This window comes from Sapajus apella, unplaced genomic scaffold (assembly GCF_009761245.1).
Source record: "Sapajus apella isolate SASKATOON/1434 unplaced genomic scaffold, GSC_monkey_1.0 scaffold15, whole genome shotgun sequence".
In the NCBI taxonomy this organism is placed as follows: Eukaryota; Metazoa; Chordata; class Mammalia; order Primates; family Cebidae; genus Sapajus; species Sapajus apella.
Genome location: NW_022436955.1, coordinates 32,456,538 through 32,479,636, shown reverse-complemented (window position 1 = coordinate 32,479,636; position 23,099 = coordinate 32,456,538). Strand labels below are relative to the sequence as shown.

At 49.5% G+C, this 23,099-nt stretch overlaps 1 protein-coding gene across 5 annotated transcripts; it reads right to left on the bottom strand.

Moving 5' to 3' along the window:
• Nucleotides 1-416: 416 nt before the first annotated feature.
• On the bottom strand, nt 417-20,922 carry ZNF778 (zinc finger protein 778). 5 transcript variants are annotated; one of them, XM_032284713.1, is made up of 7 exons: nt 18,750-18,957; nt 17,908-18,064; nt 17,340-17,431; nt 16,385-16,511; nt 15,399-15,482; nt 14,468-14,544; nt 417-832 (listed from the first exon to the last, which is right to left on the bottom strand). In XM_032284713.1, the coding sequence occupies exons 1-7, from the start codon at nt 18,762-18,764 to the stop codon at nt 800-802; spliced, it is 585 nt and encodes a 194-aa protein (XP_032140604.1). In that variant the 5' UTR covers nt 18,765-18,957; the 3' UTR covers nt 417-799. The 5 variants fall into 5 exon arrangements, with proteins under 5 accessions (XP_032140604.1, XP_032140602.1, XP_032140603.1 ...); XM_032284711.1 differs by lacking the exons at nt 417-832; nt 18,750-18,957 and adding exons at nt 10,181-13,378; nt 20,818-20,922; XM_032284712.1 differs by lacking the exons at nt 417-832; nt 18,750-18,957 and adding exons at nt 10,181-13,378; nt 20,644-20,802.
• Nucleotides 20,923-23,099: the final 2,177 nt, after the last annotated feature.

The window sequence follows — 23,099 nt, the reverse complement described above, 5'->3', positions numbered from 1 at the left end:
CAGCTGGTGGAGGCATGGTGTTACCCAGCCTGCCTGTGCTACTGCCCCTCCTGGGCAGACCCTCTTCCATCGCCCAGAAACCACTCACATAACCCACTGTGCGTGCTTTTATTTTACACATTTAGATCCCTGATCTGTTTAGAACTCATTCTTGTGAATGGTGTAACTTTACTTTTGGCGGAGTGGGGCGGAGTCTCGCTCTGTCACCAGGCTGGACTGCAGTGGTGCGTTCTGGTTCACTTAACCTCCACCTCCCAGGCTCAACCAATTTTCCTGCCTCAGCCTCCCGAGTAGCTGGGATTACAGGCGCCCACCATCACGCCTGGCTAATTTTTGTATTTTTAGTAGAGAAGGGGTTTCACCATGTTGCCTAGGCTGGTTTCGAACACCTGACCTCAAATGATCCACCCGCCTTGGCCTCCCAAAGTGCTGGGATTACAGGCGTGAGCCACCACGCCCGGCCTGAATGGTGTGATTCATACATATAATGGCCTCTTGTTCAAAGAGCTAACCAGTTGTCTCAGTACCTTTCATTACACACCGCATTTCTGCCCATTGATCTGAAACCCACCTTTATCAACTACGTTTCCACGTTCCTCTTTCCAGGTAGCCCCTTTTTGTCCATCTGTCTGTCTCCTGTGCCACACCTTTTAATATGGCGGCTTCAGCAGATGCTGCGGGACCCGCGGGGAAGCATCAGTTTTGTCTTCTGGGTCTTCCTGGTGCCATCAGATGTCCTTGGTCCCATATGAACTTCAGGGTCATTCTGCACTAACGCCAACAAAAGCTCGGTGCTGTTTCAACTGGGATTGAGCCTCACTTCTGAATTAACCTGTGGAGAAATGCTATCTTTATGATGTGAAGTCATCCTATCAAAGAACAAGGCATTTGCCCATTTGTTCAAGTCTGTGTTGAGTCCTTCAAGAATACTCTTAGGCTGGGCACAGGGGCTCAATCACGCCTGTATTCCCAGCACTTTGGGAGGCCACGGCGGGAGGACGGCTTGACCACAGCAGTCCCAGGGTAGCCTGGATAACAAAACGAGACCGTCTCTAGATGTTTTTAAATGAGCCTGGTGTGGTGGTGTGCACCTGTAGTCTCAGCTACTCGAGAGGCTAAGGAGGAAGGATCGCCGGAGCCCTGGAGGTCAAGGCTGCAGTGAGCTGTGATCACACCACTGCTCTGCAGCCTGTGGGGCAGACGGAGTCCCTGTCTCAGTAAGAAGGTGTTTTAAAGTTTCCTCATTTAGGTTTTATACATTTCTTGATAAGTTTACTTCTAAGCTATTAAATGTTTTCTCCACTATTATATCACGTCCCTGGTTATTGATTGTGTAGATGAAGACCATCTATTTTTTGACGGTAATTTCACTGCCTCCAAATTACAAGGTTTTTATTGATGAATTTTACAGGGCTTTCCATGTAAATCATATGAACATGAGATCATTTCCTGTTTGCAATTCTGTTTTGAATTAATTTCTTACCCAGCTGCATTCAGTAACATTTCCAGTACATACACACATATACACACACACAAATACACACACACACACGCAACACACAAAAATACACACAACACACATATACACACACACACACACACAAACACAAATACACACACATACACACATACATACATACATACACATATATACACACACACACACACATACACAACACACACACACACACACGTAACTACAGACACACGCATCCTAAGTATTCACCAATTCCTATTTTGGGTGCTTGTATCAGTGACAGGTACTGAATTTTCCCAAAGGCGTCAGCAGCACCAGCGGATGTAATCACCTGCTCTCTCTTCTTAGATGTATTCATACGGTGCAGTCCTGAATGGCTTTCCTAATAACTGAACCAGTTGCAGTCTTAGGATAAATTCCACTTGGTCATGGTTTATTACTTTCTTAATGTGGTTTTGTATTGTTTGCTAACATTTTTTTTTTTTTTTTGTGAGATGGAGTTTCACTCATGTTACCCAGGCTGGAGTGCAATGGCGCGATCTCGGCTCACCGCAACCTCCGCCTCCTGGGTTCAGGCAATTCTCCTGCCTCAGCCTCCTAAGTAGCTGGGATTACAGGCACGTGCCACCATGCCCAGCTAATTTTTTGTATTTTTTTAGTAGAGACAGGGTTTCACCATGTTGACCAGGATGGTCTCGGTCTCTTGACCTCGTGATCCACCCGCCTTGGCCTCCCAAAGTGCTGGGATTACAGGCTTGAGCCACCACGCCCGGCGTTTGCTAACATTTAACATAACTAATTTGAATCAATATACTTGATATAACTGTAATTTCTCCAGTTTTGAGACAGAGTTTCACTCTTATTGCCCAGGTTGGAGTGCAATGGCGCAATCTCGGCTCACGGCAACCTCTGCCTCCCATGTTCAAGTGATTCTCCTGCCTCAGCCTCCCAAGTAGCTGGGATTACAGGCATGCGCCACCACACCTGGCTATTTTTGTATTTTTAGTAGAGTTGAGGTTTCTGCATGTTAGTCAGGATGGTCTCAAACGCCCGATGTCAGGTGATCCACCCACCTCAGCCTCCCAAAGTGCTGGGATTGCAGGCGTGAGCCACTACACCCAGCCTATAATTTTTCATTTTTTGTACTCTCTATCACATTTTGCTTATTATTATTTGCTTTTGAGATGGAGTTTTGCTCTTGTTGCCCAGGCTGGAGTGCAACAGCATGAACTTGGCTCACTGCAACCTTCACCTCCTGGGTGCCCCTGCCTCCCTAGTAGCTGGGACTACAGGCACCTGCCTCCATGCCCAGCTCATTTTGTATTTTTAGTACAGTTGGGGTTTCACATGTTGCCCAGGCTGGTCTCGAACTCCTGGCCCCAAGTGATCTGCCTGACTTGGCCTCCCAAAATGCTGGGATTATAGGTGTGAGCCAACATGCCTGGCCTGCTTTTTGTTTTTAAATGGGGTCCTGCTACATTGCCTAGGCTGGTCTTGAACGCCTGTCCTTAAGTGAGCCAGTCACCTCAGCCCCCCAAAGTGCTGGCATTACAGGAATCAGCCACCGCACTCGACACCCTGTGGTAATTTTCTTTGCTCTGAAGTCGATGTCTGATGTTAATTATACGGTGCGGCCCTACAGGGTTCTGTGAGCTGCTCCCAGCCAGTGTGGAGACAAGAAATTGTAGAAATAAGGGGCACAAGACATGGAGATCAAGAAAACAGAGTTTGGGTCCGGGGTCCACTGCTACCCAGGTCTTGGAGACCAGCACTGGCCCCAAATGCCTGGACTCTCTCTTTTATAGAGTTGCAAATCTGGGGGCAGGGAAGGTAGGGCGTGGCCTTGGTGGTCGGTGACTGGGGGCGGGGTAAAATAGGACGTGGCATACAGGCGGGGGCGCAGGAATTTCTGGCACCCGAAGTGAGGTAAGGAGCATGATGCATCAGCACTTTTTCCATACTTATCAAGAAAGAACTGGCCGGGCACGGTGGCTCAAACCTGTAATCCCAGCACTTTGGGAGGCCGAGGCGGGTGGATCACAAGGTCAAGAGATCGAGACCATCCTGGTCAACATGGTGAAACCCCGTCTCTACTAAAGCTACAAAAAATCAGCTGGGCATGGTGGTGCGTGCCTGTAATCCCAGCTACTCAGGAGGCTGAGGCAGGAGAATTGCCTGAACCCAGGAGGCGGAGGTTGCGGTGAGCCGAGATCGCGCCATTGCACTCCAGCCTGGGTAACAAGAGCGAAACTCCGTCTCAAAAAAAAAAAAAAAAAAGAAAGAACTGAAATACTAAGAGTTATGTTACCATTCCTGATTATCTTTTCTAAGAAAAAAGGCACCAGGTGCAGAAGCAGAACATGAGTAGACATGGAACGTGACCACTGAAGCATAGCATCACATAGAGACAGATAAGACCCCGGATGTTTGTGGGTGTCCCTGACAGCCATCAGGCCTTACCACGAGAGCTTGAGAAGCGGAGTTTTCTCCAAACTTCCCCAGGAAGGTGATGTCTCAGCCATTTTGGACGTCTCCTTCCCTGTCTGGCTAAACATCGGGCGCTGTCCCAGCCTGGCGCTGCCGCACAGCCGAGGCGCCCTCCAGCAGCCCTTATGCAGGCGTGACAGAGGGCTTAGAGCATCTTGCCTTAGTGTCATTCATTTCAGTGTCACCCCAGGTTCACACTTCCGACCTGAGGCATTAGTAAAGGAATTAAGATCACCTATGAATAACTAAGATCACATATGAATAACTAGTAACTATGGTTGTATTTCTAGTTACTTTCTTCTTCATTATTTACATGGAAATAGGCTGAGGGATCTCCCCCCTACAAAATACGCCTCTCCTCCACTTTTTTACTGATTGTTCCCATGGTACACACATTTCCATTCTTTTACTGTTAACTTACATCACTGTATTTGAAGTGAGTGTCTTGTAGGTGACATATTGATGGCTCCTACATTTTAACTGTCCTATCTTTAAATGAGCATGAGCAGCTTGTTGTTTTTTTTTTTTTTGAGAGAGAGTCTTGCTGTTGCCCAGGCTGGAGTGCAGTGGCATGATCTTGGCTCACTGCAACCTCCACCTCCTGGGTTCGGTGATTCTACTGCCTCAGCCTCCCAAATAGTTGGGACTACAGGCATGAGCCACCATGTCCAACTAATTTTTGTATTTTTAGTAGAGATGGGGTTTCACCATGTTGGTCAGGATGGTCTGGAACTCCTGACCTTGTGATGTATCTGCCTCGGCCTCCCAAAGTGCTGGGATTACAGGTGTGAGCCACCACGCCAGGCTGATCATATGCATTTAATATTTCTGATTCAATAAGGATTCAGCTCTACTGGTTATCTTTTAGTTGGTGTTTTTTGAGACAGAGTCTCGCTCTATCGCCAGGCTGGAGTGCAGTGGTGCAACCTTGGCTCACTGCAACCTCCGCCTCCTGGGTTCAAGTGATTCTCCTGCCTCAGCCTCCCAAGTACTGGGACTACAGGCGTGTGCCACCACACCCAGCTAATTTTTGTATTTTTAATAGAGATGGCATTTCACCACATTTGCCAGGATGGTCTCAATCTCTTGACCTTGTGATCTGCCGACCTCGGCCTCCCAAAGTGCTGGGATTACAAGTGTAGCCACGACGCCTGGCCCCCGCCTTTTTTTTTTTTGAGATGGAGTCTCGCTGTTGCCTGGGCTGAAGTGTAATGGTGCAATCTCAGCTCACTGCAACCTCTGCCTCAGCCTCCCACACAGCTGAGATGACAGGCGCCCACCACTATGCCTGGCTAATTTTCACCATGTTGGCCAGACTGGTCTTGAACTCCTGATCTCACATAAGCCACCCACCTCACTCTCCCAAAGTGTTGGGATTACAGGCGTGAGCCACCACACCCAGCTGTATACTTCTTTAGCAACTAAAATATACATACTTAGCTTTTCCAGTCTTTCTGGGATACTTTGCCACTGAAATGGAGCATGGACCTCCACACCATTCAGCCACGTCACCCCACACATTGACGTTGCAGTTGTCTTATGTATTAAACACACATAAATGGAAGCCCCATGTGATGATTTCTGGCTTTGCAATCATGCATATTTTAAAGAACTCCTGAGTAGAATACTCTGTTTACTCAGCTATTTGGCACTTCTATTGCTTTTCCTTTGTTCCAGGTTTCCTTCTGGTACAATTTGTCTTCTTTAAGATTCTTCTGTAACCATTTATTTAAACCAGGTCTTCAGGCAATTATTCTTTGTATCATATCGTCCCTAAAGGACACTTTTGTTGGATACAGTATTCTGGGTTGGCATTTTTTATTTCAGAACTTAAAAATGTTCCTACACTTCCTGCTGGCCTTTATGGCTTCCAAGGAGAAACCTGATCCACTGAACTATCCTTCTAGAAGCACTGTGTCTGTTTCCTCAGCCTCCTTTTAAGACTCTCTGTAAGCTTTCACCAGTTTCATTATGGTAGGTCTGGGCTTGGTTTTCTTCAGGTTTATCATGCTTGCAGCTTACTGAACCTCTTGAAACTGTAAGTTTATATCTTACACTGAACATGAGAGGTCTTTCATCAATATATTGTCAAGTGGTTTGACTACACCCCATTTTCTCCTTTCCTTCTAGGATTCTGATGTCACAAATGTCAGCTGTTTCATATCATTACATTGATACCTAAGGCTGTTGCTCATATGCTGAGTAATCACGGACACTTTTGAATTTTACATTATGACACTCTGGCTCTTTCAATCCCATGGTTAACGGAGATATCTGTTAATCAGGCGAGTGACCTAGTTAGGTTTGGCCAGCAAGTTTTAATGAACGTTGTGAGGATTGTGCTTTCAATGTGAATTCCCTTCTCGAAGGCTGTGCAGTGTTGCTCATGTCTCTTCTAGGAGCGGGGCTTGTCCAACCGCAGAGTGGTCAACCTCACAGGCCAGCTCTGAAGGCTGATGATGTTTCTGTTGCTGCAGGACTGCCTGGAGGCCAGGGCAACTGAATGGAAAAAACCAAACTTTTAAATTTTCTCTTTCACTAGTGTTAGGATATCTGTTTCCTACTGGTTGTGTGAAAACAGAAGTCGGTATGAGGCCCCCATCTGAAGTCTAGCGGATGCTGGTGCCATGTTTCTGGGACCTCCTGGCCTTCACAACTGTGAGCCAAATAAACCTCTTTCCTTCATCAAAAAAACAGAGGTCTTGGCTGGGTGTGGTGGCTCATGCCTGTAATCCCAGCAGTTTGGGAGGCCGAGGTGGTAGATCACCTGAGGTCATGAGCTCGAGACCAGACTGACCAAAACGGAGAGACCCCTTCTCTACTAAAAATACAGAATTACCCAGGTGTGGTGGTGTATGCCTATAATCCCAGCTACTTGGGAGGCTGAGGCAGGAGAATTGCTTGAACCCAGGAGGTGGAGGTTGCAGTGAGTGGAGATTGCACCAGGCACTCCGGCCTGCGCAACAAGAACAAAGGAAGAAAGAAAAAGAAAGAAAGAAGGAAAGAAAGGAAAGAAAAGAAAGAAAGAACGAACCAGAGGTCTTGCACAAATTTTATATTCATAGCGGGAAAAATGAAATTAGACCTCTACAGATATCATCGATAAAACTCAACTCCAGATGGATTAAGCACAGCAACCCGGGATAAAACAAACACTGTGGAAGCCAAAGCCGGGCGCGGTAGCTCATGCCTGTAATCCCAGCACTTTGGGAGGCTGAGGTGGGTGGATCACTTGAGGTCAGGTGTTTCAGACCAGTCTGGCCAACATGATGAAACCCTGTCTCTACTAAAAATACAAAAAGTAGCTGGGTGTGGTGGCAGGTGCCTGTAATCCCAGCTACTCGGGAGGCTGCGGCAGAGAATCGCCTGAACCCAGGAGATGAAGGGTGCAGTGAGCTGAGGTCATGCCTGGGCAGGGGTGTTCTTCCAAAAAAAAAAAAAAAAAAAAAAATTTGCGGAAGCCAAAATACTACAGCATATTTAGGGCCTTAAAGTAAAGTAAAGTTTCTGATAGATAAAAGCTGTATGAATTTGAGTATGCCAAAATGAAGAAATCTTTTTCCTTAATACACCATCACAAAAGTGAAAACATGTCAGGTGGAAACCTCTACAATCTTAGAAGCCGTAAGTGGTGACTCACCTCACAGCAGCCTTGCTATTTCTAAAAAAGAACAAACAGCAGACAAATCAGGAAAAAACAAGACCAGGTATTTCATCCAAAGAGGAAAATAACCAGCGTAAAGCACGTTCATACTATCAGTAATCAAGAGAAATGCAAACCAACATCCCAGGGAGGTGCTGTTTTACAGCCACACTGGAAACAATGTTACTCCCTCATAAGGATGAACAAGTAGAGAGAAGGAATAAAACTGCCCAGGAGCCCACATGGCAGCTCTCACAGATAATCCCAGAATCTCCCGGGGTTGGTAAGCCCGTCATGGGGCAGGTGCTTGGGTACAAAGACCTGTGGGGAGAGAAACATGGCCTGGGGCCTAGATGGGAATGTGTGCGGGTGACTGAGTGAACACACGCAGGTGCCTGACATGGAAAGTTTATCACTCACGGTGTCAAGAGAAGGGGACACATCACTCCAGGCAGAGTCCAAGGGGAGTGGCAGACCTGGGCAGGAGGCAGAAGGAGGCAGGGGGGCAGAGCCCACAGCCTTCTCCTGGGTTTCCCCAGGGAAGGCAGGCAGGGCAGGATGAAGTTTGGAGCTGGCTAGCCTGCATACTTCCAGCAGGCCAAGGGCACTTCGGGGAGGAGGGATATAGGTTTGGGGTGTCAGCTGGAGAAAGGAAGCAGTGGTTGATTTGCATCTGAAGTGAGCATTTCCAGCAAGCTGGTCACCATCTTTAGGAATTACCATCCTTGAGGGACGGTCTAGCCCCCACAGCAAGACCCCAGGATGAAAAGCATCCTAATAGACAAAAAATACAACACAATACGATAGGTCCCCTAATGTTTTACCTGACGCCAAGGAACACTCGCATGTCGACGGTGATGATCACACAGGAGGGAATACGTTGCCCTAGTGGCATGGAAAACGTTCTGAGTAAGAAGGAGGAACGTGGGTATCTGAGCGAGCAGTCCTGCCCATCACCCACTTCTCCATGATGCGTGGCGTCAGTCTGGTTCGCGCTGCTGTGATCTGAGGCTGGGTAACTGATAAAAAAGCTTACTTGGCTTATGGTTGCAGGCTGCACGAGGCATGGCACTGGCACCCAACCTGCTTCTGATGAGGACTTTTTTTGCCATGTCAAACAGGGCAGAGAAGGTCAAGGGCAGTGAGCCAAACCCAAGGGACAGCTTGCTTCATCACAACCACACTCATGGCAACTAACGCATTCCCCTACCAACCAATCCAGTCTTGACAGAGCAAGAACTAATGGCACCCAGCCATCCAGGGGGGTGCCCCCATGACCCAAACCCACACCAGGCCCGCCTCACAGCACTGCCACACTGAGACTTGGTGAGGACAAACCAATCGCATCCACATCACAGCGTGTGCTATGACTCAAGACAATCACTTTGAGACGTTGGGAGCTCAGTGATAATGTCCTCGGGCAGTGGGAAACATGACAAGGGGTAAGCCCGACAATGGTCAGGATGGCAGGGCTGCAGATCTGCTGCGGGAGGGCGTGAAGTGAAAGGTGAGGCCACGCAAAGAGGCTGTGTGAAGCCGAGCCTAGGGAGTAAGGAGGGGACCCCGGAAGCTGCAGGGGAGAGGAGACAGTGGTCTCCCCAGAGGGTGAGCGCCTGACTGACCCAAGGTGGGTCCTGGGGAAACAAAAACATGTGTTATCAGTTACCAAGATTCCAGACACTACCAGATCCTCCTACGGGCGTGGCATGCGGGGCCGCAGGCTTCAGCTGAGAGGACAGCAGGATCACAGGCTGGCTGACAGCAAGCTCAGGCTCCTCACAGAATCTCAAATGTCAAATTTGTGCCTAGGGGCACCGGTCCATGGGCATTGCTTCTGAGGGGCTCTGGAGAAGTGGGTGAAGTCACCTCGTGTGAAGGGAAGGGGCTCTTTTTTTTTTTTTTTTGAGACAGAGTCTTGCTCTATCACCAGGCTGGAATGCAGTGGTGCGATCCCGGCTCACTGCAACTTCCGTTTTCCGGTTTCAAGCAATTCTCCTGCCTCAGCCTCCCGAGCAGTTGGGACTACAGGCACGCACCACCATGCCCAGCTAATTTTTTTTTGTACTTTTTTAGTAGAGATGGGGTTTCACCATGTTGGCCAGGATGGTCTCGATCTCTTGACCTCGTGATCCGCCCGCCTCGGCCTCCCAAAGTGCTGGGATTACAGGCATGAGCCACTGCGCCCGGCCAGGAGTCGTCTTAATAATGAGATCTGGGGTTGCGGTGATGCCTCCACCAGCAGGGAGCATGTCAGGCAGGGCGGCGTCTGTGCTGCCACCTGCTCAGGATGCCGTCACCGTGCATTGGACTTACCAAGCACCAGGACAGGCGTCACCTGAGACTCACAAGCTCTGGACTCAGGCAACTGTGTTTTCAGCCAATGAGGATGGCCTCTGAGGCCCGACTAGGAGCCACCACAGCCCCACAAGGTGGTTCACACTCATCTGATGACCTCTGGTGTCGCTGCCAACAATTAAAGGTGGCAACAGATAGGCTAAACAGCCACACTCAACCCCACAAGGGAAACACTGCAAAACCCACTCCTCTCCACGACAAACACGTAACCAAAGGTGCACAGGTCTCTCCATCAGGACTGATTGTTCACCTTGCAGATCACCTTTATACTGTGGGGATTTAACACCAGTCACCACGCAGCTGCAGCCCCGAGGGCCATAAAATATATAACCCAAGGTGGCGGCAGCCAGGGGACACACATTCGCGTCACTCACACAGAAACCTTGCTCTGCTGCTGTGTGACTTTAAGGCCTCATCCAGGAAGTGCCGGGGATGCCGCCAAGTGCCATGGACACCAGGACCAGCTGTGTCCCTGGTCTGTTTTCACGACATGCAAAGGGGCAGCACACACACAAACAGCTCCCTCCCAGAAGTGCCAGATGGCAGCAGCTGCCAGGACTGCTCTGCGCACTGTGGAGAGGGTCTGGAGGTCAGCAGGGACACTCAGGGCTCTCACCCTCCTGCACTGCCTGAGGTACAAGAATTCCAACCTCCCCGCGTGTGGGGTGCTGGCTGTCCCTTCACAGCCACGAAACGGGCAGCTCATGGTGCTGGCCTCTGACCTTGCCCCTCTCCACTCTGCCCCTCCTTGCACCTGGTGTTTTATCTGAAGGGTTCAGGTATGGGAGAAGAACAAGGGCATTTTCATGAAATGTGGAGCTGTGTAATGCCCCACCTTGGCCAGTGTGGGACCCTACAGGTGGGGTCATGCTAAGAGCACGACTAGCCAACCAGAGCCCACACAGCTAACACAGGGTGACATCTGAATCCTCAAGACCCACTCTTGGCCAGGCTGAAACTCAGACAGTGTAATAACCAGACTGGAAAATTTCTACTGGAGCAGAGTCATCACTCCAAGAAGGATCAGTGCAGCATCATATAGGCTCAAAATACACCTACAGAACCCCCGGAAAGACATGTCTCTGTTAGCCTACGAGGTTTCAGGACACAAGGAAGCAATTCCTATCTTCCGTACATTCACAATACTTCAAGTGTCAATCCCCGTGTTTACTGAAGGCTGAGGAACGATGTCATGTGAAAATGACCTCCCAACAATCCTCACTTCCCTAAGGTTTTCTCCAGTGTGACATCACAAGGGATTGTCACAGCACTGTGCAGAACCTCAAAGCAACACTGCACCTATCACGGAGCAGTAGGGTCCTCTCCACTGGATACCGTCCCGTCCGTATTTTCCAGGACCTGAGAGAACACTAGGGCTTCCTCTGTCCTGATGCTCTAGGGCTCTGGGTGCCTTCCTTCACCCCGGGCTGTGATCAGATGCTGACGGCCTGGCCACGTTCCTCAGGTCATAGGCACCGGGGAGCAAGACATCTTTCATGTCTTCAGCGTGAGTGAGTGTAACTGAAGGCTTCCCCACATTCCTTATATTAGTAAGGTTTCTCAGTGTGAATTTGAGTGTGATGGTTAAGGCATGAGGAATTCTTAAAAGACTCTCCACAGTCCTTACACACAAAAAGCTGCGCTTCAGTGTAAGTTTTTAAATGTTCTTTTAGAAGATAAAACCGATTATATGCTTTCCCACAGTCCTTACATTTATAGGGTTTCTGTCCTGTGTGAATCCTCCCATGTTTACGCAGGTGAGAGGAGGCGCGGAAGGCCTTCCCACATTCGTTACATATGTAAGGTTTCTCTCCTGTGTGAGTCCTTCTGTGTTCGATGAGGTGTGAGGAGGAAGCAAAGGCTTTTCCACACTCCTTACACATGTAGGGTTTCTCTCCAGTGTGGGTTCTTATGTGCACGATAAGGTGTGAGGACGTGGTGAAGGCCTTCCCACATGTTTTACACTCATAGGGCTTCTCTCCAGTGTGAGTTCGCACATGTTCAGTTAGGCTCGAAGAAACGGTGAAAGTTTTCCCACAGTCCCTACATTCGTAAGGTTTTATTCCAGTGTGAATCTGAATGTGCTTATTCAGGCATGAGGAATTTCTGAAGGACTTCCCGCATACCTTACATATAAAGGGCTTCTCCTCTGTGTGAGTTTTCACATGCTCGTTCAGTAGATAAGCTCTGTTGTAGGCTTTCCCACAGTCCTTACATTCGTAGGGCTTCTCCCCGGTGTGTGTCCGCGCGTGTTTCGTAAGGCCGGAGCGCCCCGTGAAGGCTTTGCCACACTGCTTACATTCATAGGGTTTCTCTCCAGTATGGATTCTCACATGTTCAGTCAGGCTTGAAGAAACAGTGAAGGACTTCCCACAATCTTTACATTCATAGGGCTTCTCTCCAGTGTGTGTCCTCACATGTTCAGTAAGGCCTGAGGATGTACAGAAGGCTTTCCCACAGTCCTTACACATGTATGGCTTCTCGCCCGTGTGTGTTCGTACGTGTCTAGTAAGGCCACAGCGCACAGTGAAGGCCTTCCCACAGTAGCTGCACGTATAGGGTTTTATTCCAGTGTGAATTCGAAGGTGATTATTAAGGCATGAGGAATTTCTAAAATATTTTCCGCAAACCACACATGCAAAGGGCTTCTCCCTCATGTGAGTTTTTAAATGTTCACTCAGTAGATAAAACCTACTGTAGGCTTTCCCACAGTCCTTCCATTCGCAGGGCTTCTCTCTAGCGTGTGTTTGGACGTGCTGAGAAAGACCTGAGCATCCAGTGACGGCTCTTCCGCATTCTTTACATTCGCAGGGCTTCTCTGCAGCATGAATGCTTACATGTTGAGTTAGGCTTGAGGAAATAGGGGAGGATTTTCCACATTCTTTAAATTCACAGGCCTTCTCGCCAGTGTGGATTCGCATGTGACTAGTAAGGTATGCAGTGCATCCAAAGGCCTTCCCACATTCCCTACATACATGAGGATTCCTTACAGCATGCATTTCAACAGTTGCCGGACGGCCTGGGGAGTGAGTGAGAGCCTTCCCACACTGCTTCCATTTACATGTTCCTTCTCTGTTGTGAGTTCGCATGCGACCCTGAAGGTATGTCTGGTTAAGAAATGCTTTCCCACAGTTGCTGTAGTCAAAAGACTTGTCCCAAGTGCATGTTTGCTGGTAAACAACATTTGGAGCAGTGCTAAACGCTTTTCCACACTGATCCAACACAGAAAACTGCCCTCCAGCTTTGCACAAGGTTTCCTGGTGTGAAATTAAAAAGTCTTTTCCATAATGGTTACAGACACAACTGTATCCTGTATTTTGAGTTCTCACATGTGTGCTGAGATCTGAGGGCTCACTGACAGCCTCTCCACACTGCATCCGGTCACAGAGCTGCCCTCCACTGTGGCTTCTTGCCTGCTGGTGAAGAATGAGTGATCATCAGAGGACTGCTGAGGCTTATTCTAAGATCTCACCCAGCTGAAGACAGAAGTATGACGGTGATGATTACGATTTTTGCCATTTTCACAACATGCATGCAGCTCCTGCCCCATGGAAGTCTTTCAAGTCAAATGATGCGCCCAACTGCAAGAATCCTGTGCCATCTGCTCTAACTCTGAAAAGACTCCTGTCGGTGCTCACCAAACAGCCTGCAATCTCAGTACCTCGTTACGTGTGTGCTGTTGTGTGTCTGAAGAAACTCTGAACCAAGTTTCTTTTTGTTGAGACAGAGTCTCACTCTGTCACCGAGGCTGGAGTGCAGTGGCGTGATCTTAGCTCACCACAATTTCTGCCTCCCAGGTTGAAGCAATTCTTGTGCCTCAGCCTCCCAAGTAGTTGGGATTTCAGGCGCATTCTGGCACAGAAATTTTGTTTTGTATTTTCAGTAGAGATGGGTTTTACCAGGTTGCCCAAGCTGGTTTTGAACTCCTGAGCTCAGGCAATCTGCCCACCTCGGCCTTCCAAAGCGCTGGGATTACAGGCATGAGGCACGCGCCTGCCAGCACCAAGTTCGAAGACAGGATTAGCTCCTTCCAAATTCCTCACATTCAGAGTGTTCTCTGCAGACAGCCCCCACCTGAGTGAATGCTGCTTCTCTAAAGTCTCTCAATTTTGCTCATTTTCTTTTCCTTTCTTTTTTTTTTTTTTAAGATAGGGTTTCATTCTCGTTGCCCAGACCGGAGTGCAATGGTACAATCTTCACCACCGCAACCTCCACCTCCCAGGTTAAAGCGATTCTCCTGCCTCAGCCTCCCAGCAGCTGGGATTATAGGCATGTACCACCATGCCCAACTAATTTTGTATTTTTACTAGAGATGAGGTTTCACCATGTTGGTCAAGTTGGTCTCCAACTCCTGACCTCAGGTGGGTTGCCTGCCTCAGCCTCCAAAAGTGCTGGGATTACAGGCGTGAGCCACTTTGCCCAGCCAATTTTGTGCATTTTCTATAGTGGAATTCACAATCTTTTATGAGTGTGATAAATGAAAGCATCTGTCTTGTTCATCTTACCATTTGTGTCTCATCTGATGCTCTGAACCAAGCTCTGTCCTGCTGAAGTGCTGACCCTTTGCTTTCAAGTTGCCATTCTGAAGCATAAAAGAAAAAAAGTAAGGGTTTGCAGAACAAAACGGTAGGTTAATTGACCTAAAAATGATCAAACTCATTGTTATTTGTTTTCATATAAAACATAGCAAAAAAAAAAAAAAAAAAAAAAAAAAAGCAAAGATAGATTTGAGGAGTGTGGCTATGTGTAAAATTTGGAATATAGGAACTGGGAGTCATAATTTAGAAGGTTTTAAAATAAATTTAGTCTATAAAAAAATTAATGTGATGGTGAACAGAAACAGTATTATCAACGAAAGAAAGCAAGAAAGATCTAGACAAAGAGCATATATTAAAAACACAAACTTGGCTGGATGTAGTGGCTCATGCCTGTAATCCCAGCACTTTGGGAGGCCAAGGCGGGCGGATCACTTGAGGTCAGGGGTTTGAGAGCAGCCTGACCAACATGGTGAAACCTCATCTCCAGTAAAAATGCAAAAATTAGCTGGTGTGGTGGCACGTGCCTGTAATCCCAGCTACTCAGGAGGCTAAGGCAGGATAACTGCTTGAACCCGGGAGATGGCGGCTGCAGTGAGCTGAGATCACGCCACTGCACTCCAGGCTGGTGACATGGTGAGACTCCACCTCAAAACCAAAAACAAACAAACAAAACCACAAAAAACACACAAACTCAAAGAACAAAAGAGCAGGTTTTTAATGAGATCACAGGGAAGTCCAGATCAGACAGAAACTAAGGAAATGTGGGAAGCTCAGGATACGCCAAAACTTGTGAGTCCAATGGCCTCATGTTCTGTGTCAGAATGCATCTTAAAAAGTACACTCAGGAACCTTCCACCAAACTTGACATCAACCAGGGATGCTCTTCACACTCACTCACCTTGGAGAACTCCTCTCTGCCCTGCCCTCAGCTGCCCTTCCTCCTCCAGCCAACAGATCACACTGGGTTTGAACAGGTGACGTCCTGTACACAGGGAAAGAGACATCAGTGGAAGAGATTCAGGCAAGAGATGACAAACCTACCCATGAAATAACTACATTTCTTTTTCTTTTTTTTTTTTTTGAGCCAAAGTTTCCCTCTCTTTGCCCAGGCTGGAGTGCAACCACGTAATCTTGGCTCACCAGAACTTCTGCCTCCCGGGTTCTCCTGTCTCAGCCTCCGAGTAGCTGGGATTACCTGCGTGTGCTACCACAGCTGCCTAACTTTGTATTTTTAGTAGAGACGGGGTTTCTCCATGTTGGTCAGGCTGGTCTCGAACTCCTGACCTCAGGTGATCCATCCACCTCTGCCTCCCAAAGTGCTGGGATTATAGGCCTGAGCCACTGCACCTGGCCAAGAGCTACATTATTAAAGAAAGCAGTGAAACTGCCGTGAAAGAGCTCCAAGTGCAAATACCCCATCCTTGTGTGCCTCAAAGACACTGGTTATCTCTGAGCACTGGAACCGCATTCAGGCTGAAATGCACCTGTAAACACCGCTAAGACTCCTACTGAAATAGGAAACAATGTAAGCACAAAGAGATTTTCATTCATTTGGGAAACTACTAGCCAGTGGTTCTCAGTGTTACAGTGAATTGGCTTCCTCCGGAGGGCTTGTTACACAGAGATGACAGGCCCCCCCAGCGGACATTGTGATCCAGTGTGTCACAAGTGCAGTCTGAGAATGCGCATTTCTAGGTGAGCGATGTGACAGTCCTGACCCTCGGGCCATATTCTGGAAACTACCACCCTAGTTTCAAGCCCATTCGCGTAGTCGCTATGTGTTACTTCCCGCAGTACTCGGCTTTGCCATCACCAACCCTGGAGCGCAGTAAGGAGAAACATGTATCGATGCTGCGGAAGCTGCCGAGAATGGAGGCCCCTCACCTACTGAGGCCAGGTTTTCACAGTTCTCCAGCATCACATCCCTGTAGAGGTCTCTCTGAGATGGGTCCAGTAAAGTCCATTCCTCCTGGGTGAAGTCCACAGCCACGTCATCAAAGGTCACCGAGTCCTAAATCATCACACGTGACGGTCAGAGCTGCTCGACCCATCATCAGTGTTCCCCGGAGAATGAGGCCTCCATGGGACCGTGAGGCCTCTCACTGTCTAGCCCATGGCCCAACGGTCCTGGGAGCCCTTCTCTGTCCACACACGCAATGTCAACGTCCCCCATCACGTGGCTGGATCGGCCCCTCTAATGTGAACTTTTCTCACCTCAACCCCACAGGGCGCCCCTCTCGCCTTACGTCCCTCTCCTGAGCACAGTACAGGCAAGTGATACGTCGTGATGTGGAAATCAGTTCTCAGAGAGGACACTCTCTCCTCCTTACCATGTGTCAGAGCAGCAGCAAAATAAGAACCATGCATTTGGTGCCACAGGGTCAAAATAATAAGTAACGTTGAAGCCAGGCGCAGTGGCTCACACCTGTAATCCCAGCACTTTGGGAGGCCAAGGCTGGTGGATCACCTGAGGTCAGGAGTTCCAGACCAGCGTGGCCAACATGGTAAAACCCAGTCTCTACTAAAAATAAAAAAAATTAGCTGGGTGTGGTGGTGGACACCTGTAATCCCAGCTACTCAGGAGGCTGAGGCAGGGGAATTGTGAACCCGAGAGGCAGAGGTTCCCATGAGCCGAGGTAACATTGAAATACTGGGAGGATTTTCACAGTAACACCTGACCAACTAGGCTCTGCTCCTGGGGGATTCCACTAGGGACTCAGTCCTTGAGTGAGGTTTTATTTGCTTTAAGGAGCAGTGGGGGCTAGTCTGCCCAGACAGAAATGTGTCAAGCTGATGAATACCAGTATGCTATTTTTAGAAACATATGGTTTTGGCATACCTGATAAGAATCTATCAGCCAGCCAGCCAACATCCCTGCTGCCTGGGTCTGTTCTCCATGAAGGCAGACTAAGTCCTTAGAAACATGACCTCCTAAAAAATAAAGAAGGCATGAGAATCCACAGCTGACCCTAATTTAGACGTTTACGTACCCGGAAGTCATTCCATCCTAGCAGGAAATTCCCATGTACTCCTGCACACTCAGGAAAACACACACACACAGCCACATAGTGCCGGGGTGGCCTGTGTCACCCAGTGATACAAAAGGTTTGTGAGCTACGCTGCCCGTCAGGAAATGGCAAGTCTCCTATTGCAGATATGGAAACGCAAACCCCAAGGAACGTGACTCTTTATGTGCCCATGACGAGAAAACTCATGAAGGAGTTTATGCATGACCCCTGTCCACAGCACACACACCCGGGGCTGACCGACAAGCCCGCACTCTCTGGCCCACTCCAGCGGCTATGATAGGAACCCGGAGCATGACTACTGAGGCCTGTCCGTGGGACTCACACTGTGTATCAGGACCTAGAGCAAAGTGTCTGAGAAAGAGCAACACCAGGACTCACTGTGGGCCAGGTCAGGGGCTGCCATCCTGGGAGGCTGATGGGAACGTCTGAAGGCTCCGTTCCTGAGGCCAAGGCTGCTGCAAGGGCGGCTTGTGAACCTCTGTGGATGGTGCAGTCTCCTTCTCTCCTGATGCAGGGATGGCTGGATCTCGATTTCCTACCAACCAAAAGTAAGAAGCATTACTTCCCAGTTAACAAACCTCATGCATGATCTTGTCTCTGCGGATGACATATGTGAAAGCCACTGCATCCTGTTTACTCTCTTGAGGACTAGTGATACCCGTATTGTCTACTCAAGAGCAGTATATGGGTCAGAAGATGCACCGGAAGCCTTATTTAATTATCAGAACAGCCATTCACGAATTTCACTTGGGTTTATACCTAAAATGCCCTGGACTCAGACAACAGGAATTCGTCCCACTTCATCCACTCAGGAGGTGGTAAACCAAGACACCTGGCCAGTACAGTTCAACCTCCTTGTCAGTTTGTGCACCTGAGTCTGTGATCACTCCCCAGCAGGACAAAAGTAAGCCTAGAGCCGTGCCTTCTTATTCTACTGATGAGGTGACTAAAGCAGTAATGCTTCACAGGTCAGAAAAATATGTCCATTCTCCTAGTATAAATTGTAGTTACTACCGGGTGTCTGAGACGGGGAAAAGGCCCACATGTGTTCAGTTTGGTGCCACCCGTACAGCTCCCTTCCTTGTTTCAAAAAGGGAGGTAAAATTCCGTTCTCTGCCTTACCATCCCCAGAGGACCCAACTTTCAGACTGCCCTTATATGCTATGATGACATTATGCTGGCTGGATACAGTGAACAGGAAATCAACCCGTTTTAGACACCTTCATATGAAACATAAAGAATAGAGGAATTGGGATTCAGGGGCTGGTTTCCGTGAGTTCAGTAGCCTGGATTACATAAAGACATCCCCTCCAAAATGCACCCCAAAGTTACAGCACCTCGTAAAACCTATAACCAAAAAAGAACCACGACATTTTGCAGATCTTTTAATTTTAGAGGCAATGTATATAACAGCTTCAATGCTCTTATACAGTTGCCTATGAGGCTGCCGGTGACAAGTGTGGATCTGTGCAGTTCAGGTGCAGGACAAGCTTCTTAGGCATTTGGTGGAGATAAGGCAGCAGACCCAATGACGGTGTCCGTGGTACACAGGTTCTGCTGGAAGCCTCTAGCAGGCACGGATGAGACTCAGAGCACAGCCCTCCGGGACTTTAGAGTAAATCTACAACCTCTAAACGGCCATCTATGCAGATGCCCGTTGGCCTTTTGAGAAATGAGCTGTGGCTTGCCACCAGTACAGAGTAGAGAAGGACGGGACAGAAAGTGACTCAATAACTAAGGCCTCGTGGCCCCCAAACCATAAGGTACTTACTGTCCGCCCTCTGCCAGCCTCTCCTCTGAATTCAACTACTGGTTCATAGGAAGCAGGAAGAAATGGAGGGATATTTAAACATACCAAGAGAAAACAATACCAAAGGCAACATGCTAGAGAAATGATAGTAACAGTTCCAGCTGAAAAGACACTAAGACATTAACGGTGGGAATGCAGGACCCTCGAACGGCTCTTAGTCCCCAAAATACCCAACAGCGTCATGCTGGAACAACGTTGAGAGTTCTAGGCATTACACAGAGTAGACAGCGGATGGCCGCGTTATTTTTAATTCTCTTAGGAGAAATGCTAGTACCGTGGTTTAGCAGGACAACGTTTTTGTCTTTAAGAGATGCTTCACCAAGTATTCAAAGGTTACGTATCATGTGCGCAGTTTATTTTATTTATTTATTTATTTATTTATTTTTTGAGACGGAGTTTCGCTCTTGTTACCCAGGCTGGAGTGCCATGGCGCGATCTCGGCTCACCGCAACCTCCGCCTCCTGGGTTCAGGCAATTCTCCTGCCTCAGCCTCCCGAGTAGCTGGGACTACAGGCACGCACCACCATGCCCAGCTAATGTTTTGTAGTTTTTAGTAGAGACGGGGTTTCACCGTGTTGACCAGGATGGTCTCGATCTCTTGACCTCGTGACCCACCCGCCTCGGCCTCCCAAAGTGCTGGGATTACAGGCTTGAGCCACCGCGCCCGGCCTATTTATTTATTATTATTTTTTTTTTTTGGGACGGAGTTTCGCTCTTGTTACCCAGGCCGGAGCGCAATGGCGCGATCTCGGCTCACCGCAACCTCCGCCTCCCGGGTTCAGGCAATTCTCCTGCCTCAGCCTCCTGAGTAGCTGGGATGACAGGCACGCGCCACCATGCCCGGCTAATGTTTTGTATTTTTAGTAGAGACGGCGTTTCACCGTGTTGACCAGGATGGTCTCGATCTCTTGACCTCGTGACCCACCCGCCTCGGCCTCCCAGTGCTGGGATCACAGGCGTGAGCCACCGCGCCCGGCCGCGCAGTTGATTTTGCACTCAGTTACACTGAACAGCGGCCCGCCACACGGGTCCTGCGCGGCGGACAGAAACACGGCCCCGGCCCACGACCAGCGACGCGGCTGCAGGGACAGCCCCGCGGCGGGAGTTCCGCTTTCAGATTCAGGCTCTTCCACAGCAAAACGTGAGCGCGAGCGGGAGGACGGCCGCGGTCCCCACCCGCGAACGTGCACAGGGAGCGGCGGCCGGACCCCGGGATGGACCGGACGCTGCGATCCCAACGCCGCGTGCCAGGATCGGATAAAGCCCGCCCTGCTCACACCGAGGGGGCGGAGGGCCCCTCTCACCAGCTCCGCGGAACGCAGGCGCGGCCCGGGCCCACCAGCCGCGAGCGGCGGCGACTCCCCCTTCTGGACCCGGCGACGACGCGCTTCGCGGGGCGCGGGGCGCGGGGCGCGGGGCGGGCGACCACGCCCGGGCCGGGACCCCGGCGGACGGCCCAGGGCACGCCCGGAACTCACCAGCGCCGGGACTGACCGCCGCGAGGGCAGGGACCGCTACCGGACAGGCGGAGCCGATGCCGGAAGACATGCCGGCGCGTCTCTGGCGTCACTTCCGCCTCCAGCCGGCGGGCCGAACCGTTGGCTTCCGGCGCCTGGAAGTTGTCGTTTCTTCCGTGAGGATGCGGAAGGGTCGCGGGGCTGCCTCGGGAACGGGGCTGGAGGCGGAGACAGGCCCGGAGGACTAGGCGGACGTGAGGACCAGGCCTCCGGGCGCCACTGCGGAGCCGGGACAGACCGAGAGCGCGAGGCTGGGCGGGCACAGCCAGGAGGTGCTCGTCGCCAGCGCGGCGCGCGATCCGGCCGCAGCGGGAGGCCGCGGTGCGGAGTGCTCGGTCCCCTCTCCATCTCTGCAGGGAGTCACTGGCCCCGTTCCTTTTTAGATAAAAAGGAACTCTTACAGTTGATTCTTTTGCATTTTCTTTTTTTCTAACTTTGTTTTTTAGACTGAGTATCGCTCTGTCGCCCGGGCTGGAGTGCAGTGGCGCGATCGCGGTCACCGCAGCCTCCGCCTCCCGGGATCGAGCGACCCTCCTGTCTCCGTCTCCCAGGCAGCTGTGACTACAGGCAGCAGCCACCACGTCCGGCTAATTTTTGTATTTTTAGTAGACAGGGGTTTCCCCATATTGGTCAGGTTGGTCTTGAACTCCTGTCCTCATGATCCGCCCGCCTCGGCCTCCCAAATGCTGGGATTACAGGCGTGAGCCACCACGCCCGGCTACTCCATTGCATTTTCAATGCATTTTTTTTTCTGTAAATGTTCATATTTTTCCCTTCAAATACGCGTTTCTGTTATTTTTCTAATGTACTGTAGAGGCCAGGACCACCAATACTACGTTGCAAAATAGCACTGCTGGTACCAGGTGTTCTCCCAAGGTTCGTTCAGAAATGTAACGTGATTCCAGTAACAATACGGAAAGGCTTTTTTTTGGAAAAAAGCCTTTTTTCCTGGTTAGGCATGTTGATAGTAGAGTTCACATGGAAGAACAAATATCTAATAACGAAGAAGACGCGGACAAACAAGCGCCATGCCCTACAGATATGAAAACAGCTTCTTTAATTAAAACTGTGTGGTACTGGCACATGAACAGGAAACAGACAAGTGGAATATCCAGAAATCAACCCCATAACATGGAAATTTGGTTCATAAACATATTTCAGATCAGTGGGACAAATAGGCAGTTTATAGTGAAAGGTGCTAAGAGAAATGGTTAGCCGTCTGAGAAATGATGAAATTAAATCTGGACCTCACAGGTATAAATTGCAAACGGATCAATAATCTAAATACGAAAAACAAAACCACGTGTGAGGTGTTCACGAGATTTCGTGGCTGATTAAGGAACAAGATGTGCCTAGGAGGTGGCAGTAGCACACAAGCTTTGACAGGTTGGGGAGGGGAGTCTCATGCACCATGAGATTATCCACAGGCTTCAAACCGGGGTCACTACTCAGAAAAGAGAGGAAATGGCGGGGGCACAGAGAACTCCCAGAGAAAAAGGGGATCAGAAGTGGGGGAGGGCTCATGTGACTAGATCAGGTTTCTCAGCAGCCTGCCAGGTGTCTGCGCCACAGAGCTCTGAAGGGCAGCAGGGGCTTGCAGTCTTCATAGCCCAGGGTTTATCTTATCTATCGCTAGCAGAGATTGGGCACAATTTCACCAAGTATACAAAGCAAGCACACACTAAATGGCTTAACACTGCTGCTTTGGGATGTGTTTTATTTATTTACTATTTATTTGAGACGGAGTCTCTCTCTGTTGCCTAGGCAGGAGTGCAATGGTGCGATCTTGGCTCACTGCAACCTCTGCCTCCTGGGTTCCAGTCATTCTCCTGTCTCAGCCTGCCAAGTAGCTGGGATTATAGGCACCTGCCACTATGCCTAGCTAAATTTTTTTTTTTTTTAGACGGAGTCTGGCAGTGTCACCCCCCAGGGTGTAGTGCAGTTGCACGATCTCGGCTCATTTCAATCGTGGATCACAGCAATCACCACCTCCTGGGTTCAAGCAATTCTCCCTCAGCGTCCTGAGTAGCTGGAACTACAGGCGTGCGCCACCACGCTCAGCTAATTTTTTTTTTTTCTATTTTTAGTAGAGGTTGGGTTTTACTATGTTGGCCAGGATGGTCTCCATCTCCCGACCTCGTGGACTGCCCACCTTGGCCTCCCAAAGTGCTGGGATTACAGGTGTGAGCCACTGCACCAGGCCTTGGCATATGTTTTAAGTAACTGAATGTATTAAAATTTGT

Coding starts and splice junctions, on each gene's coding strand:
- ZNF778 (XM_032284709.1), bottom strand. Junction 15,483..16,384: donor TGAAAACCTGGCCTCAGTAG/GTGAGGGGCCTC, acceptor CCCTGTGTACAG/GACGTCACCTGTTCAAACCC. Junction 14,545..15,398: donor GCAGAGAGGAGTTCTCCAAG/GTGAGTGAGTGT, acceptor TTTATGCTTCAG/AATGGCAACTTGAAAGCAAA.